Source organism: Erithacus rubecula (assembly GCF_903797595.1).
Source record: "Erithacus rubecula genome assembly, chromosome: 25".
In the NCBI taxonomy this organism is placed as follows: Eukaryota; Metazoa; Chordata; class Aves; order Passeriformes; family Muscicapidae; genus Erithacus; species Erithacus rubecula.
Window position 1 is genome coordinate 1,620,220 of NC_136677.1, and position 16,865 is coordinate 1,637,084.

Here is a 16,865-nt window from a genome sequence, read left to right on the forward strand (position 1 = left end):
ATGATTATATTATAATTATACTAAAAATATCAGATACACCTTCAGCATTTCTTGCCAGAGCAGGGATATAGAGAAGCCTTTTAGAGCTGCTGCCACAAAATGTGAGTGTGAGGAAGACTTTGGTGAGGGGGGAGGAAGGAAATTATGAGCCCACCTACATCCAGAGGGCTCTGCCCTCCTGAGGTCTGGGTGGGTGTTGGGTGAATGGCATGCAGGTGGTTGGATGTCCCTAGGCCAGAATTATGCCTGGAATTATAATTAATGTCTTAGACAATGCCTGTTGTAAAGGTGATTTTTTATTTTGGCAGTTTCAGGTCACACACTGAGGTACCTGCTCTGCACAGGGCTCAGCCACAATCCCTGAGGCTGGCAGGCAGGGCTGCTCCTCACCTGGCTGATCCTCAGGGCCCTGGGAAGCTGCAAAGAGCTGACAATAGCTGGGATCTGCTCTGGATCCCACTTTGCCTGGCAAGGAACAAAAATCAGCCACATATCTGCAGTTGGGATGTGCTGGGCAGAGCATTCCTGGCCTCAGAGTGGGGTGGAGGAACAGGGAGAGGGGGAAGTTACATCCCCCAGGATTTTGGATCCTCCCCTCCCCTCTGCACACAGTCACCCCCAAATTTAGCCCCTGACACAGCATTCTGTGTGTCTGGCTTGGCCCTGGTGACACAAGGGTGGCAACTGTCACCTGCTGAGCCCTGGGGCAGCAGCTGCCAGCAGCACAGACGATCTGTCCCCAGCACCAGGCACGGGGACATTGCTCACAGTGGCTGCAAAAGGGCCAAATCCAGCCCCTCCCTGCCCCACAGACAGGGCTGGGGCACCAGCCAGGCAATGGGGGTGGGAGCAGAACCTTCCCTCCAGAGTTCTGGGGTGCAGACCCCTCACAAAGGGCTGAGCAGGCACAGGCTGTGGCTGGGCATCAATCTGTGCCAAATCAACTCAGCTCGTTCCAGCTGCAGGTCTGGAGGTGCTCAGGGATTTTTCCAAGGGTTCATCACTCCTCACCCTTTTGTCCTTGAGGTCACTTCACTCTGAGCTCCTGAAACAGCAGCCTGGCCAGGGGGTGAGGCACAGAGGTGGCCACAGTCCCTCCATGTCCCCAGCTGGGCACTGCCCACCCTCCCTGTGCACAGCAGCAACACAAATCCAAGGCAAACAAGAGAAGAGCAGAGGCAGATTTATTCCTCTCTCCTCCTGATTGCTGCAGACATTTTACAGACCAGCCCCCACCTTCCCCAGCCAGAAACAGCTCAGCAGCCAGGCACTGGGATCCCCTTTTCTCTCTTCCCAGTTCCCCTCTGGGCTAGAGCACAGTCCAGTGAGACACAGCCTGACAGGGAAGGGCAGGAGTGACCCTGGGGTGAGGGTCACTCACACTTCAGCCCCACTCTTTTTTTTTTTCCAGTTCCAAATCCCTTTTTTTCCCCCCCAGCCATCAGCCAAGTGCGGCTGCTCACTGATGGTGAGAAATAAAGGTCTGGCACTGCAGATTCCCCATCCCTGTCCCCCCCACCTTCCCACATTGGCATCCTTTAGGATTTTTCCTTCCCTTCCCCTTCCTCAGCCTGCTCTTCTCTCCCCTCTGGCTGCTCCTGCTGCGTTATCTTCACCTCGTTGACTCTGGCTTTCATCTCCCTGCCCGTGCGGGGAGCCACGATGCTCAGGATGCCATCGTGGGACAGGCTGGCCCTGACCAGCAGCGGATCCACGTCCAGGGGCAGGATGTAGGTCCTGGTGAACTCCCTGGAGATGAATCCGTGGCGATCAGCCTTCTGCGGGTGCTGCCCCACCACCTCCAGCAGGTTATCCACGGTGCGGACGCTGAGCTCGTCGGGCAGGAATTGGCAAACATCCAGGAACACCTGGAACTTGTGCTGGTTCAGGCAGATCTCTGAGGTGCCCCTCTCCAGCTGCTTGTTGATCCTGGGGCGGATGTAGTAGCCGTGGTACAGGGCAGGGGCTAAAATCTCCGATGGGGACACACCTGGCAGCGAGGTTCAGTGAGTTGTAGCAAGAGGGTTTTTATGGGTGGGCAAATTTCTGGGAAAAATGCCAGTTAAAATGGCCCCAAAACTCCTGTAATCGCACCAAAACTCTGCCAAAATCCCAAGGATTGCTGGGGAAAAGCATCAGGAAAAATTCAGCCGAACACAGGAGAAAAATCATTTAAAATTCGCACTAAGAGATGCAAAAAGCCCCTAAAAATCGATATGGAAATGGCCAGAAATAGTCCTAAAATTGACACTGCAACACCCCAAACTGGCCAAAATTCCGAGGATTGCTGGGAAAAGCATCAGGAAAAATTCAGCCGAACACAGGAGAAAAATCATTTAAAATTCGCACTAAAAGATGCAAAAAGCCCCTAAAAATCGATATGAAAATGGTCAGAAATAGTCCTAAAATTGACACTGCAACACCCCAAACTGGCCAAAATTCCAGGCATTATTGGGAAAAACTCTGGGAAAAATCCAGGACAATTTCAGACTAAAAAACTCAGAAAATTCCCTCAAAATTCGCACTAACACAAAAATCCCCCAGTAACTGCACAAAAAAAAAAAACCGGCCAGAAAAAAACTCCTAATATCTCCACTAAAAAACCCAAAATAGCCCCAAAACCTAGTGAGATTCCAGCAATTTCTGAGGAAAAAACTGGGGAAGCGAGTGGGCAAAATATCCGGAGGAAACGCGACTTAAAATGGACCAAAACCCCCTAAAATGGCACCAAAAAATTGGGGAACACCTTGGCTTTGCCCCATCCCCGCAGCAGGGGTGGAGTCTGCTGCCGTTCCCACCTTTGTACCCCCAAAAGACACCCAGAGCCAGGCCGGGGCTGGCATTCAGTTTCACATGTTGGGAGCACTGGGAGGGTCTGCTGGGGGCACTGGGGGCTGTGCAGAGCAGAGCCCCGAGCCAGGGATGGGCACGGAAAATGCTGATGCTGAAGAAACAGCCCTGAAGAACTAAAGGCCTTTTGTGTGCCATTGTCCGCAGGGCTTTCCTTGGAGCTTTTTGCCTTTTCACGCTGTTGTGCTGGTGCTGAATGGTTCTGCTGCTGCCCACATTCCTTCCCCTCTGCCCAGCTTTGTGCTGAACGCCCCAGCTCAGCTTTTCTCCACATTCCCCCGGCTGGAAAAGCTTCACCCCCCCCACCCCTCCCCTGGGCGATTTTGCTCCATGTTTTCACAGCATGTGCATGAATGCCAGAGCATGGCTGGCATGAGGGAGGGGCAGGACAGCAGCAGTGGGCATGGATGGAGAAGTGGACATGAGGAGACAAACCCTGGCTGTTCTCTGGCTGTTCCCTGGTTATTCCCTGTTTTTTCTCTGGCTATTACCTGGTTATTCCCTGATTTTCCCCTGGCCATTCCCTGGTTATTCCCCGGCCATTTCCTGGCCACTCCCTAGGTATTCCCTGGCTACTCCCTGGCTATTCTCTGTTTATTCCCTGTTTATTCCCTGTTTTTTCTCTAGCTATTCCCTGGCCATTCCCTGATTATTCCTTGGCCATTCCCTGATTATTCCCTGGCTATTCCCTCATTATTGCCTGGCTATTCCCTGATTTTCCCCTGTCTCTTCCCTGATTTTCCCCTGGCTATTCCCTGGCTATTCCCTGGCTATTCCCTGATTTTCCTCTGGCTATTCCCTGGTTATTCCCTGATTATTCCCTGATTTTCCTCTGGCTGTTCCCTGTCTCTTCCCTGATTATTCCCTGTCTCTTCTCTGATGTTCCCCTCGCTATTCTCTGTTTTTTCCCTGGCTCTTCACCCCTGATTCCATCTGGGTTCCTCCACTCAAAATTCCTCAGCTCCATCTTCCTCCTCTAGAGCTCAAGCTCCCCAGAGGGAATTCCACCATCCCTCCTGCAGCAGAGGGAAGAAAGGTGGAGAGAGGATGGGGGGGGATGTCCCATCTCCTTCCTTACCTTCTCCAAAGTTCTGGTCGTAGATCTTGCTGGGGTTGGCAAACTCGTACTCGGAGCTCATGGGGTAGGCGTGGGGCACGGTCCGGGTGGCCATGGCGTGTCCAGGGCACCTTCCCTCCTTCCTGCCCTCCTTTCTTCCTGCCCTCCTTTCCTCCTTCCTCCCCAGCCCTCGCTGCCTCTCCGAGTGAGGGCTGCAAGGCTCCAGCTGGGTGGATTCCAAAGGGAGGAGTGTGTGATAAAAAAGATGGACCAAAATAGCCCCAGGACGCCGGGCCAGGGCAGCTTCTCACCGAATTCCAGCAGGGAGGGCAGGCACTGCCTGCACCCACTGACACCCCGGGGCACCCTGCACATCCCCCAGCCTCTGAGGGTCCCTTCTGCAGCAGGGGGTGCAGGAGGAGGGTGGGCAGCGAGCACAGCCCCAGCTCAGGGATGCAGGATGTGCCCAGGCTCTGCTGCTCCCAGCAAAGGCCAGCCAGAGGCTCAGGGACACTGGAATTGGGGCTGGTGCTTGTTCAGGTCTTGTCATGAAGCCACTGCCCGCTGTGAGCTTGGGGCTCAGACCCCTCCTGTTCCCTGCATGATTGTTGGGCTGAGCTCAAGCCTCCTGCTCCTGTAGGAGCTGCAGGGAGTGAAGCAGCTCCCACTGCTGTCACCTCACCATCCTGAGCCCTGCTGGCTGCCAGGCTCTTCCCTTGGCCAGGGCTCTGGCACAGTGCCACAGAGAAATGCTGGTGCCAGACAGCACCAGCTAACCCAGGCTCTGAACCTGGCATCAATCCAGTTTTACTGAGCAGGGCTGGTGGGCTGCTGCTGCTGCAGCAGGGGAGGAGTGCCCAGCTGAGCTCTGCACACCCTGAAACCAGAGATTTCCCTGAGCCCCGCAGTGCAGGACAGCAGGTGCAGTGCTGTTGATGTAATGGGGGCTTGGAGAGGGTATTTATGGCCTGGGCTGCTGCACAGAGCAAATCCTGCTGCCTATTCTTGCAGACAAGCCGAGAGGAAAAGGCTCAGAGCCTTTTGAAAAGGGTTGGCAGAGCTGGCAGTGCCTCTGAGCCAGAAATTGGGTTTAAATTGCGAGCTCTCACTGGCAGAAAAGCTCTTGCCCTCCAACAGTTGCTAGCTTGAACCCATTCCTGTGATTTGGGTTCATGGGCGAGGCAGGAATTGAAATAATTGAAATAAGAAATGTGTGAGTTATTAGGAGAGCTGCAGGAAAGCAGGTTAGTGATGGGGCAGAGGCAGACAGAGGTGTTCTGCACCTCTGGGTACACCGGAGGCTGTGACCATGCCCAAGTCCTCTCTGGGGTCACAGGAAAACGTGCTCTGCAGTGGGCAAAAGACAAAGAGCTGGTGGAGAGACCCATCCTTTATCCCCACACCCTGAGGGCTGCAGGGCTGCCAGGACCATCCAGCAAAGCCCTCCTGGTACCTTCCCCAAGCAGCTTTTGGGGCTCCCTTTGCTGCCAGGAGGGAGCCAAGCAGCAGCAACAACAGCCCCTTGTGCTGGAGCCGTGAGCCAAAGATAGGAGCTGCATTGATCTGCTGGCACGCAGAGCAGCTGGCACCAGGGGCCAGGGCTGCCCACAAACAGCACGTGGGCAGCAGGGCGGGCACAGCTCCACTCTGGCTTCTTGCTGCCCCATTGGGCTCCTCTTCCTCCTCTCCCCCCTCCTCCTCCTCAGCAGCTCAAATCCCTCGGACAGCTACTGGGCACCGCCGAAGGGCCCAGCCCAGGAGTGGGACAATAAAATCCCTGACACCACTGTTCAAGAGGCCTCGGGGGGGTGGAAGGCCAGGCCAGCTGCACGGGTATAAAGCTGTCCCTGCTCCCAGCCCTGCAGCACTCTTGTTTGCCAGGCTCCTCCAGCGCTCTCCAATGGATATCACCATCCACAACCCCCTGATCCGCAGACCTTTCTTCTCTTGGTTGGCACCCAGTCGTATCTTTGACCAGATTTTCGGGGAGCACCTGCCCGAGTCGGAGCTGCTCCCTGTTTCCCCCAGCTTCAGCCCCTTCCTGATGAGATCCCCCATCCTTCGGATGCCCAGTTGGCTAGAGACAGGACTCTCAGAGGTAATCCTTGCTGCTTTGGGCTCTTGGTGGCTGCTGGGGGCACAGCCTGAGCTGAGAGCTTGGAAGATGCTCCTAGATGGTTGGTTTTTCGTTTTGTTTGGTTTCGTTTTTTAGGAAAAAAAGCCTGGGGAAAAGGGTGATGCCTTTGTGCCTCTGCATTTTTTGGGATGGAGCCAGTCTGGCCATAGTGATGGGAGCAGAGGCAAACCCAGCTCAGTGTGCATCAGATCACTCCAGGAGCTGGCAGAGGAAAGGAGGAAGCCTAATTCCTCTAATTTCCTTAATTTCCCTAATTTCCCTAATTTCCCAGTCTGCTGCACCAAACTGTCAATCCCACTCCCACCTGAGAAGCAAAGGGCACAGGGGCAGTGGGATCCTCATGCCAGGCAGTGCAGGAGCCCATGGCTGCTGAGGGAAAAGGGGTCTGATTTAAACAATCACCCCCCAGAAAAACAACATTTTAATACAACCCAGAGGATCATGGAGCATGCACCTTCTCCCTCCAGGGGCTGAGCCAAGAGGCTTTTGCCTGTCCTGCAAGTCAACAGTCTTATTTACAAGGAGCTTGAGGAGCTATTCCAAGCAGAAGGAGTGAAAGTATTATTTTAATCCTTGCATAATGTTCCTCTTGATTTAGCAGCCTGGCTCTGGTTGCCCAGTGAAGAGTCATTATTAACCATATATATTATTATTATTATTATTAGCCATAATAAAGAGTCAGCTTTAAATGAAGAGTCAGTTTTAACCAGTTCAGGTGTAGTTTTATCCAATTCAGGTGTCAGTTTTATCCAATTCAGGTGTAGTTTTATCCAGTTCAGGTGTCAGTTTTAACCAATTCAGGTGTCAGTTTTAACCAATTCAAGTGAAGAATCTCAGGTCCTGTAGTGATGGGCATTAACACAAGGACTGAGCCACTCAGATAAGATCCCAAAATAAAGGTCAGTGTGTGTGTAGAGATCAGCTTGAATCTTGACCTGCTGCATTTTTTAAGCTGAAACCCTCACCTGCTCTTTTCTGAAGTCACCTCCTGGTTTTTGCTCTTCTCTGAAGTCACCTCCTGGTTTTGCTCTTCTCTGGAATCACCTCCTGCTTTTTGCAGATGCGACTGGATAAGGATAAATTTTATGTGAACCTGGATGTGAAGCATTTCTCCCCTGAGGAGCTGAAGGTGAAGGTGCTCGGGGACATGATCGAGATCCACGGGAAGCACGAGGAGCGCCAGGTACCCCCTGCTTCAATTCTCCCCTGAGGGCTCCTGTGAACTCCCTCACCCCTGGTCACTGCAAAAAGATTTTCATCTCAAATATTTGTAGGGTTTTTTTGTTGTTGTTGTTGGTTTTTTTTTTTTTTTTTTTTAATCAAGGTGCTCTGTTCAATCCTGCCCAACTTGTCCCAGACAGCGCAGCAGGAGGGTGGAGGTTTATTGCTGATGCTGCATGAACTGTGAACTGAACTGGAAAATCATCTGTGAAATGGGCATTTTGGGGCTTCCCCCTCTTGCTGGGAACGGGCCAGGAATGCAGGGAGGCCTCCAATGAGCTAAAAATGGACTGTAATTATCAAACCACGTAACGAATCCCTGCATTGCCCTGTGTGTTACCTTCCCCAGCCCCAGCTATCAGTTTCTAGTCCTTAAAAGCTGTGTTCTGCTGCCACTCACCCCTCTCCCTGCTGGCTCTGGAGAGCTGTGTGGACACTGGGCAGGCAGAAATGCAAAGCCATGCCCAGAGCTGGATGTGACAGCATTTTCCAGTCCCCAAAGTTCCCTGGAATTGCCACCCCTAGGAGCTACTGGGAGCACAGAAACCCCAGTGCTGGCGGGGGTCTGTAATACTGACACAATTTCTGGGTTTTTTCTTGGCTCAGAAGCTCATCAGGCTGTGAGTTCAGGCACTGAGGGTGCCCAGGGCAGGCCTGGCTGGGATTGGCACCTCGGGATGCCAGCACAGAGCCTGGCATGGGGAGTGGGCACAAAACCTCCTCCTGTAAACTCCGTGACCTGCAGCCCAGGCATTGTCTCACTCCATCTCTTCAAACCCTTTTAAATCCCTGGAAATCTTTCCCTTGAAAGCCCCAATAACCTTTAAACACAGACCTCGTGGTTAAGGTGAGTGGGCAAATATCCCAAATTAAAAACTGTGGGCACTGCTGAAGGCCCAGGCAGATTCCAGCCAGGCATTTCTTAGGATCTGAGCTCTTCTTCTCAGGCTGATTTTCTCAGGCTGAAACACAGCTTGAATCTTTCCCAAGATAATATCATTCTTGCAAATAAAAAAGAATTACCAACTAAAGATTAGCACCTGGTTTTGACTGAAAGATTGCGTGATGTACGTGACAAGAGACATTTTCTCCTATTGTCCAGTAAATTACTGCCCCACTCGAAGTTTGCAAACCACTCAATAAAGACATTCTTTCGCCTACAAAGAAATCATTGCTGTTATTAAAAAAAAAAAAAGAAAAAGAAAAAGAAAAAAGCAAGAAGCTTCACTTTTCTTCATATATATATATATATATAAATTTTTTTTTTTTTTTTTGAGCAGGACGAGCACGGCTTCATCGCCAGGGAGTTCAGCAGGAAATACCGCATCCCCGACGACGTGGACCCGCTGACCATCACGTCGTCGCTGTCGCTGGACGGGGTGCTGACCGTCAGCGCTCCCCGCAAGCAGAGCGACGTCCCCGAGCGCAGCATCCCCATCACCCGCGAAGACAAACCCGCCATCGCCGGAGCGCAGAGGAAATAAAAGGATTTCCCCCAGGAAATCCCGGCCCCAAAACCATCCCTGCAGGGCCATCGCGCAGCTCTTCCCTCCACCGGCTCCGCCTGGCTGTACTGAGTGGCTGCTCGTATTATTTATGCTGAGTAAGTTTACTAACGAATAAAACCGTGGAGAAGCAGTTTGGATTGGTTTGTTTTGGGGGTTGGGGTGAGAAAGGTGTGGGGGAATGTCAGTGCTGGCTGGCAGACTTTGCTCATCACACCTCCCTTACACGCTGCCAGAGGATTTCAGTGTTTCACAAGTTTCTCCCGTGGAGATTAAACTGGTAAAACGGCTCCATGACATTGAAACCCGTCTGAAGTGTGGGGATTTGATAACCAGCTGTATCTTAAATCTCCCAAATGATTCGTGTAATGGAGAAACATCCAGGGGCTGCAGCCAGTTCAGAGCAGCTTCAGGGCTGCAGCAAACACAGATCTACCCAAAGAGAAGGAAAACATCCTGCTCTGATGATGCAAATCACATCCCTTTGAAACTCTGCTGTTCAAACAGTGGGCAGGAGCTGATGTCTACAGCAATAATCTGATTTATGCCAGCATTGCTGAGTGACACAAACCATTACTGAAGTCCTTTACAGGCATCTTCATCTGCTTTGCACCTCTCTTCAAAGGGGTAGAAAGGGAAGTCTGGATGACTGGAACTGAATTTCTAAAATTCATCTTCAAAAAGGACAGATCTGTCACACAGATCATCAGGCTCAGTCATGACCTGGCCCATTTTCTGTGTTCCTCAGACATTCTAAGACAAATGTTCTATTTGGGATCACAGTACATCCAGCTGAGCAGGGAGGGCACCCTTCTGTGGCTATAGGTGAGAAAAAAACAAAATGAGCACTCTGTGACGTGGGGTCACTGTCAAACACCCCAAATCCCCCCTCATTTCCAAGGTTTCCTATTAGCTGGTTCTAATTAGCTGTCCCAACTAAGATGTTAATTGGGCTTGTCTAGCCAGGCACAGCCACCTCTGCACACAAGAACAAACCCCAGACACACACAGAGGTTACAAAGAACACAGATTAAAAAGCAGGAAGGACATTTTCCACATGGTTTTCCCGACAGGTCTTGGTGCTGGAAGGAAATCCCTGCAATTCTGCTTCCTGAGAGTTTCTGGTGCTTTTCCTGCATCCTTCTTGTTCCTTCTCCACCTGCAGGCTGGGAGTGCAGCAGGACTGAGCAGGGCTGCACAAAAAGGTTCCAGCTCAGGGTGGTGGCCTGAAAATCAATGAGGTTTTTGTTCAAATCCTAAAGGAATCAACATTGAAAGGAAGCAAATATAAACCAGTGAGAATTTAGAGAGAAAATGCAACTGAGGGAGATCGTTTTTACAGCTCAGGGGTTTTGTCAGGCTCAAATCAGCACCAGAAATGGGAATTTTGAGCAAAAGGTCTCTGGGGATAAACTGGATGAGGTCAGCCAGACAAGAATACTTGAAATGCAAAACCACTCCCTGAGTGACCTGAAATACCTGTTCTGGGGAGGCACAGGAGCACAGCCCAGCAGGGCAGAATGGCAGGAAACATCTCTGGCATCTCCTGGCACAAACACCATCGAGAGGCTCCTCACATCCTACAGATCATCCCAGTTCTGCACACAGAATCCACTCTCTGATGTTTCCCTGTGATCTGAAGCAGTGAGTGTGCTGGAAAGGAAAACTCACATTTAGCATGGCTAAATATAAGTTTGGAGGGTTTTTTTTTTGTGATTATTAGAATGGGAAGGTTGTGTGGTAAATATTTTCTCAGTAAACAGACAAAATGATTCTCTCAAAGACAGGGACCCAGTGCCTGGCACAGAGCTCACAATTTGTGGCAGTGGGTCTGTGTGGGAGCTCAGCTCAGCCCATTTCAAACTTTCCTCTGTCATTATCTGTGTGAAACTCGCTGTCCCTGCCCTGTGGGGCAGCTGTGGGCACACAGATGCAGCAGGTGACGCCCAAGCCTGGCTGCTGTAGATATTACAGACCATAATTTCCTTCCTTCTCAAAGGCAACATACACTTATGAGAGGCAGGGTAATTAATTTACCTTATATCACCCTGTTGAGGAATTAGAGACCTTCTTATTACACCTTGATTATTCCTGTAATTATCTGACACCAAATGATGCTTCCAGCACCTTTCCACTGCTTCTCTTTTTCTTCTCTTTGTGTCTGTCTCTGCTTCTCCCCTTTGGGAATTCAAACAGCACAAATCTTGTCAAAGAACAAGAATTGCAGGTACAGGTAAAGATGAGTTCAGAGGATCAAATAACCGAATTGATTATAGGGCTGGAACTCCTCTGCTATGAGGAAAGGCTGAGAGAATTGGGATTGTCAAGGCTGGAGAGGAGATTTCAGGGTGACCTAATTGTGGCTTTGCAGTACTGATGGGAACCCCCAGGAAAGATGGAGATTATCCACAGAGGCCTGGAGTGACAGGCTGAGGGGGAATGGCTCAAACCAGAGAGCAGCGAGAGATTGGGTATTAATAAGAAATGTTACCCTGTGAGGGTGGTGAGGTCGCCCAGAGAAGCTGGGAAGTGGCTGAAAATGTCCAAGGATGGGGCTTGGAGCAACCTGGGGTCAGGTGAAAGGTGGGGAAAGGCGTCCAGAAGATAATTTTTAAAATCCTTTCTAGCCCGAACCAATCTGTGGTTCTGCGACTCTCCGATTCCCCGGCTCTTAAAGAGCCTTTGTTTTTGTTTTTGTTTTTTTTTTTTTTTGAACGCAACACCCATTTCCTGTTGCACGGCGGCCGGGAGAGCTCCTGGAATCGCGGAATCCCGGAATCGCAGAATCCCGGAATCCCCGAATTCCCGAATCCCGGAATCCCCGAATCCCGGAATCCGCGCATCCCGGAATCCGCGCTTCGCTCCCGCATCGCTCCCGCACCGCTCCCGCTCCGGGGACGCTGCCGCTCATCCTTCCCGGGCTCTCTCCCCGCTCTGCGGTGCCGAGGAGCCCCGGGCGATGCTCGCAGGGCCCCGGCGCCACCGGCAGTGGCCGCTGAGCGGGTCTCACGTCACGAAGCGGCGCCGGTGGCTGCGAGCGCCGCTCCCGGTGCGGGGCCATGGTGCCGCCGCTCCGCCGCGTCCTGCTGCTCGGGGAGGGCAACTTCTCCTTCTCGGCGGCGCTGTGCGGGGCTCAGGGCACCGGGCACGTGGTGGCCACTTGCTACGAGAGCGAGGAGGAGGCGGCCGGGCGCGGGGGAGCGGCGCGGAGCATCCGCCGGCTGCGGGACAGCGGTGGGTGCGCACCGGGGCGGGCATGGAGCTGCTGCCGAGACTCTGCTGTCACTGCCGGGATCGCTGTCACCTCCTGGCATCGCTGCCACCTCCTGGCATTGCTGTTACCCTCCTGCCACCCCTGTCACCTTCCTGGCATCGCTGTTACCCTCATGGCATCGCTGTTACCCTCCTGGCATTGCTGTCACTTCCTGGCATCGCTGCCACCCTCCTGCCACCACTGTCACCCTTCTGGCATCGCTGTCACCCTCCTGGCATTGCTGTTACCCGCCTGCCACCCCTGTCACCTTCCTGGCATTGCTGTTACCCTCCTGGCATTGCTGCCACCCTCCTGGCATCTCTGCCACCCTCCTGGCATTGCTGCCACCCTCCTGGCATTGCTGCCACCCTCCTGGCATCTCTGCCACCCTCCTGGCATTGCTGCCACCCTCCTGGCATCTCTGCCACCCTCCCGGCATCGCTGTTCCCCTCCTGGCATTGCTGTTACCCTCCTGGCATCGCTGTCACCCTCCTGGCATTGCTGTTACCCTCCTGGCATCGCTGTCACCTCCCGGCATCGCTGCCACCCTCCTGGCATCTCTGCCACCCTCCCGGCATCGCTGTTCCCCTCCTGGCATTGCTGTTCCCCTCCTGGCATTGCTGTTCCCCTCCTGGCATCGCTGCCACCCTCCTGGCATTGCTGCCACCCTCCTGGCATCTCTGCCACCCTCCTGGCATCGCTGTCACCCTCCTGGCATCGCTGCCACCCTGGTGTCACCCCTGTCACCCTCCTGTCACCCCTGTTACCCTCCTGCCACCCCTGTCACCCTCCGGGCATCGCTACCCCCGTTTCTCTGCCCCTTAGGAGCCCCCCGCCGCTCCAAGGGGAGGGACAGGAACGTCCCAGATTTAATGAAATGCTGTAAAATCTGCTCAGGGTGATGGCGCACGGAAATAGCACCGAAACTGCCGTTCTCTGCTGTTTTCAGAAGTTGCTGCTGCTTCTAAAGAGAGCAAAGGGCAAAGAGAACCCCGCGGGACTTCCTGGTGTTCTCAGTGCTCCAGGCAGCTCTCACTACTTAAAAATGCCCTGGAGGGTTTGCATTCCTACTTTCCTTTTATATTTTTCCTCCCTGACAGCCATCAGAGCCTTCTGAGTGTGAGAAGTTTGTGTAAAACAATTCTCCACCTCACTGAGCCTTGTTCTGCCTTTGCTGTTGCAGGAGCCGAGGTTCTGTTCTCCGTGGACTGCACCAAGCTGAAGGAGCACTTTTTACCGGGAGAACGGGAATTTGATCGGATTTATTTCAACTTCCCTCACTGCGGGAGGAAAGCCGGCGTGGTGAAGAACAGGCAGCTCCTTGCCGGTTTTTTCCATAGGTGAGTAAACCAGCAATAATTATGTTAATTATTATAAAGTTATTTATAATGCTGCTTTCCAGCTGCATTCCAGGTCTGTTTTTTCTGGGATATCTGGGGGTGTGCTAACAGGAATTTTCTGGCTGCTTGGCTTCTCTTCCAGCTGCACAGAAGTGCTGGCCCAGGAGGGGGAAATCCACGTGGCGCTGTGCAATGGCCAGGGAGGGACTCCAGCGGACCAGCCCAGGAGGGAGTGGCACAACAGCTGGCAAATCGTGCCTGTGGCAGCAGCTGCCGGGTTCATCCTCAGCGACATCCATCCTTTCAAAGCAGAGGCTGTCGATGGATACAAATGCACAGGCTACAGGTAACCATCAGCTGGCAAAACTGAAATTCTGATGGTTGTGCTCATAAAATGGCCCAGCACTGAAATATTCTTTTAGTATCTTGTTGGCTGGACAGGAACTCCTTCTAATTTTCCCTTTAATTTTCCTTCTCTTTTTCCTAAAAATAGCTGTTCTTATTCATCTCCAAGCAGAATAACCAAGATTCCTGCCAAAGCACCCTCTAAAAATAAGACTATCTGAGGATTTTAATGGTTAAAAGCATCTGTTGCAGAAAAATACCAATCTCAGCCTAAAGACAGGCTCTGCTCCTGCCTACTTGGGACACATTAAATATCAGAAATTATCGTTACTTTGCTCTTTTTTTTTTTTTTTTTTTTTTTTTTTGTGCATTTTCAGGAGTCAGGATAAATCCTTCTGTGTGGAGGGTGCTTTGAACCACATTTTCACACGGAGCACAGCACCCCTGTGTTTCACACCCATGAGCTGCAAGACACAACTGGGAAGCCAAAATGTTTCTTTTCAAGTGCCACAAGTCCTCGTGGATAAAATTAATAGGTGAGTTTTGGAATTAGTTTCTCTTTGGCAGTAGCAGCTCTCCTGCTCTCAGTGGGAATGATAAATAGATATGGCTACTGGAAAATCCTTTTTTTTTTGCCAGCAAATTGCTTTTAATTCTTGTTTGTAACCTGCAAACACCACTGCTCTGAAAATTTGCAACACCTTTGGAGAAAGGTTTGGTTTGGTCAGGTAGTTCCTGGCTTAAGGATGTTTTGGGTAAATTGCTGCACTCAAATTGCAGCCACAGGAAGGAAATCACAGATGGTGTCTGTAATTTGCACTTTTATTTTTCACAGGGGTTTCCTCGAAGAGAATTCCAGTCATCCAGTAAGGACAATAAAGGAGAAGCTCAGTGCAGGGCTCAGCCAAGTTTTCCCACTGCAGAACAGCAGCTCCTGCCTTCCTCTGCTCCACCAAGCTCACCCCCATGGTGTTTGCCACTCCAGCATCTTCTGGATCACTCTGAGCCCAGGGGAGGCTCCAGGCACTGAGAAATTGTCTCAGGGACTGGCAAACACAGATTTGTTTTCCCATTTTGGGCAGGACACAGAGGAGAATGTACAAGAAGTGTGCCCAATTCCAAAGCAGTTTTATCTTAGGCCTTCCCTCCTGCCTCATGCTCAGGCAATAATTAAGAAAAGAGCCTTTTCCCCAGGGACTCTTCAGGTTTTTTCTGGGCCAGTTTTTAGGAAATGTCGGATCACTCCCCACTCCATGCCAGTTTTCCATGAGATGCTCGTTGTGCTTGCAGTTAGCAGGGGCACAGAGAACAGCTGCATCCAGATGTTGGTGGACAACATCCAAACCACCATGAATTCTCTTCACCAGGGCATTCCTGGCATCAAACCCAGCATCAGCCTGCAGGAAGCAACAAGTTTGGGAGCTGAGCTAAATGACTTTGCTGCTTTTGAACAGCAGCTTGGTGAAATTCAGCGTTTCCTCTGCGTGGGGACAGAGCCAGAGCCCTCAGGCTCCTGTGTGGGGGTTGTCAGGACAGCTCCTGAGGAATTCCAAAGCCATGAGCTGGTTGTTGTGTCAGCCTCGCTGAACCTGGACCTCCTGGCCATGCTGCTGTGTGGGATATCTGACTGGAGGATGCTCTGGACACGGGACAGGCGCTTCCTCAGGCAGTTTCCTCAGGGAGAGCTGAGGCTTTTCAAGAGTTTTTCCCTCTATCCACCCTCCTACGTGCACGATGTCAGCTTCTGGGTTCCTGACGGGGAGGAGTTTGATGAGGTGGCTTTTCACACCCTTGCCAGGAAGGTGTCGGCTGAAATGGTTGTTTCCATCCAGTTGAGGGACAGTTTCCAGCAGCCAGGGACAGGACGGAGGAGCCTCTGCTACAGGGTGACTTTCCAGTCCTGTGACAGAGCCCTGGGCTGCCGGGAGGCAGCAGAGATGCAGCTGCGCTTTCGGGAGGAATTACAGCAACACCTGGGTGTGACCCTGAGGTAGAACATCCCCCGCGGTTTGCAGGGGCTCCAGCAGCTGCTGTGACAGTTTGTGACCTGGGAAATGTCACCTGCGTGTGGTTGGGCACGGCACTGTCACCGCAGTGTCACAAGGGCAGGGTGGACTTGGAGCACCTGCACGTGTTTCAGTGTGGGATTTCTGTCAGTGGGAACACTGTCAATGAATTTCTGCTAGTCAAGCATTCTCCTGTTCTGTGTGTGTGTAATGAAACCTCGTTTTATGAAGTGGAGCCTTTCTTTTCTAAGATGCTGTGAGGGTGGATTGGATCTCTTCACTAATACACATTCCTGCTGATTCCACCCTGAGCCTCCCCTGCCCAGCCTGAGCCGTTCCCTGTTCCCAGATCCCAAATCCCCTCGGCTGTCAGGGAATTGTGCAGAGCCACAAGGTCCCGCCGATCCCCGTTTTCTCCAGGCTGAGCCCCTTCCCAGCGCCCCCAGCCCCTTTCCAGCGCCCCGAGCCCCTTCCCAGCTCTGTTCCCTGCCCTGGACACCTCCAGCCCCTCCATGTCCTTCCCGTGCTGTCCTTTCCCCATCTCCTGAGCGCAGGGGTACCAAATAAAGAACATTCTCTGTCGGGGCGTTCCCATTCCCTCCCGGTCCTGCCAAACACTGGGCGTGCGGGGCGGGGAGCGGGTGGGAGGGTGAAGGACGCGGGGGGACGATGGACACGGGGGGACGATGGACACGGGGGGACGATGGACACGGGGGGACGATGGACACGGGTGAGTGATGGACACGGGGGGACGATGGACACGGGGGGACGATGGACACGGGTGAGTGATGGACACGGGTGTGTGATGGACACGGGTATGTGATGGACACGGGTGTGTGGGACAGGGACTGGGTGAGTGATGGACACGGGTGAGTGATGGACCAGAGTGTACCGGGCAGGGACCTGGGTGGGTGATGGATCCGGGTGTGTGGCTGATGGACCCAGAACTGTACCTGTTGCGGTCCCTGTCGCTCTGGGTTCCTGTCGCTGTCCCTCTGTCCTTCCCTGTTCCTGTGCCTGTCAGTCCTTGTGTCGGTCCCTGTCCTTGTCCCTGTCCCTGTCCCATCCCCGTCCCCGTCCCCGTCCCCGTCCCCGTCCCCGTCCCCGTCCCCGTCCCCGTCCCCGTCCCTGTCCCTGTCCCATCCCCGTCC

The 16,865-nt window shown here is 52.7% G+C and overlaps 3 protein-coding genes across 3 annotated transcripts; 2 read left to right on the plus strand and 1 right to left on the minus strand.

The window, feature by feature from the left end:
* Nucleotides 1-1,505: 1,505 nt before the first annotated feature.
* Nucleotides 1,506-4,095, minus strand: HSPB2 (heat shock protein family B (small) member 2). The gene is made up of 2 exons (XM_079326847.1): nucleotides 3,929-4,095; nucleotides 1,506-1,990 (listed from the first exon to the last, which is right to left on the minus strand). Exons 1-2 carry the CDS (start codon nucleotides 4,020-4,022, stop codon nucleotides 1,539-1,541), a joined length of 546 nt encoding a protein of 181 aa, XP_079182973.1. The 5' UTR covers nucleotides 4,023-4,095; the 3' UTR covers nucleotides 1,506-1,538.
* Nucleotides 4,096-5,575: 1,480 nt separating this feature from the next.
* CRYAB (crystallin alpha B) lies at nucleotides 5,576-8,749 on the plus strand (the record flags this gene model as incomplete). Its single annotated transcript, XM_079326954.1, has 3 exons — nucleotides 5,576-6,005; nucleotides 7,105-7,227; nucleotides 8,546-8,749. Exons 1-3 carry the CDS (start codon nucleotides 5,808-5,810, stop codon nucleotides 8,747-8,749), a joined length of 525 nt encoding a protein of 174 aa, XP_079183080.1. The 5' UTR covers nucleotides 5,576-5,807.
* Nucleotides 8,750-11,789: 3,040 nt separating this feature from the next.
* FDXACB1 (ferredoxin-fold anticodon binding domain containing 1) lies at nucleotides 11,790-16,296 on the plus strand. The gene is made up of 5 exons (XM_079326900.1): nucleotides 11,790-12,004; nucleotides 13,207-13,363; nucleotides 13,506-13,709; nucleotides 14,086-14,244; nucleotides 14,544-16,296. The coding sequence occupies exons 1-5, from the start codon at nucleotides 11,830-11,832 to the stop codon at nucleotides 15,700-15,702; spliced, it is 1,854 nt and encodes a 617-aa protein (XP_079183026.1). The 5' UTR covers nucleotides 11,790-11,829; the 3' UTR covers nucleotides 15,703-16,296.
* The last annotated feature ends 569 nt before the right edge of the window (nucleotides 16,297-16,865 follow it).

What these genes read in the sequence shown, in the direction of transcription:
- FDXACB1 (XM_079326900.1), top strand. Translation starts at nt 11,830, where the DNA reads ATGGTGCCGCCGCTCCGCCGCGTCCTGCTGCTCGGGGAGGGCAACTTC. An exon ending in CCGCCGGCTGCGGGACAGCG is followed by an intron (nt 12,005 to 13,206) that starts GTGGGTGCGCAC and finishes TTGCTGTTGCAG; the next exon opens with GAGCCGAGGTTCTGTTCTCC. An exon ending in TACAAATGCACAGGCTACAG is followed by an intron (nt 13,710 to 14,085) that starts GTAACCATCAGC and finishes GTGCATTTTCAG; the next exon opens with GAGTCAGGATAAATCCTTCT.
- HSPB2 (XM_079326847.1), bottom strand. Translation starts at nt 4,022, where the DNA reads ATGGCCACCCGGACCGTGCCCCACGCCTACCCCATGAGCTCCGAGTAC. An exon ending in CGACCAGAACTTTGGAGAAG is followed by an intron (nt 1,991 to 3,928) that starts GTAAGGAAGGAG and finishes CCTCGCTGCCAG; the next exon opens with GTGTGTCCCCATCGGAGATT.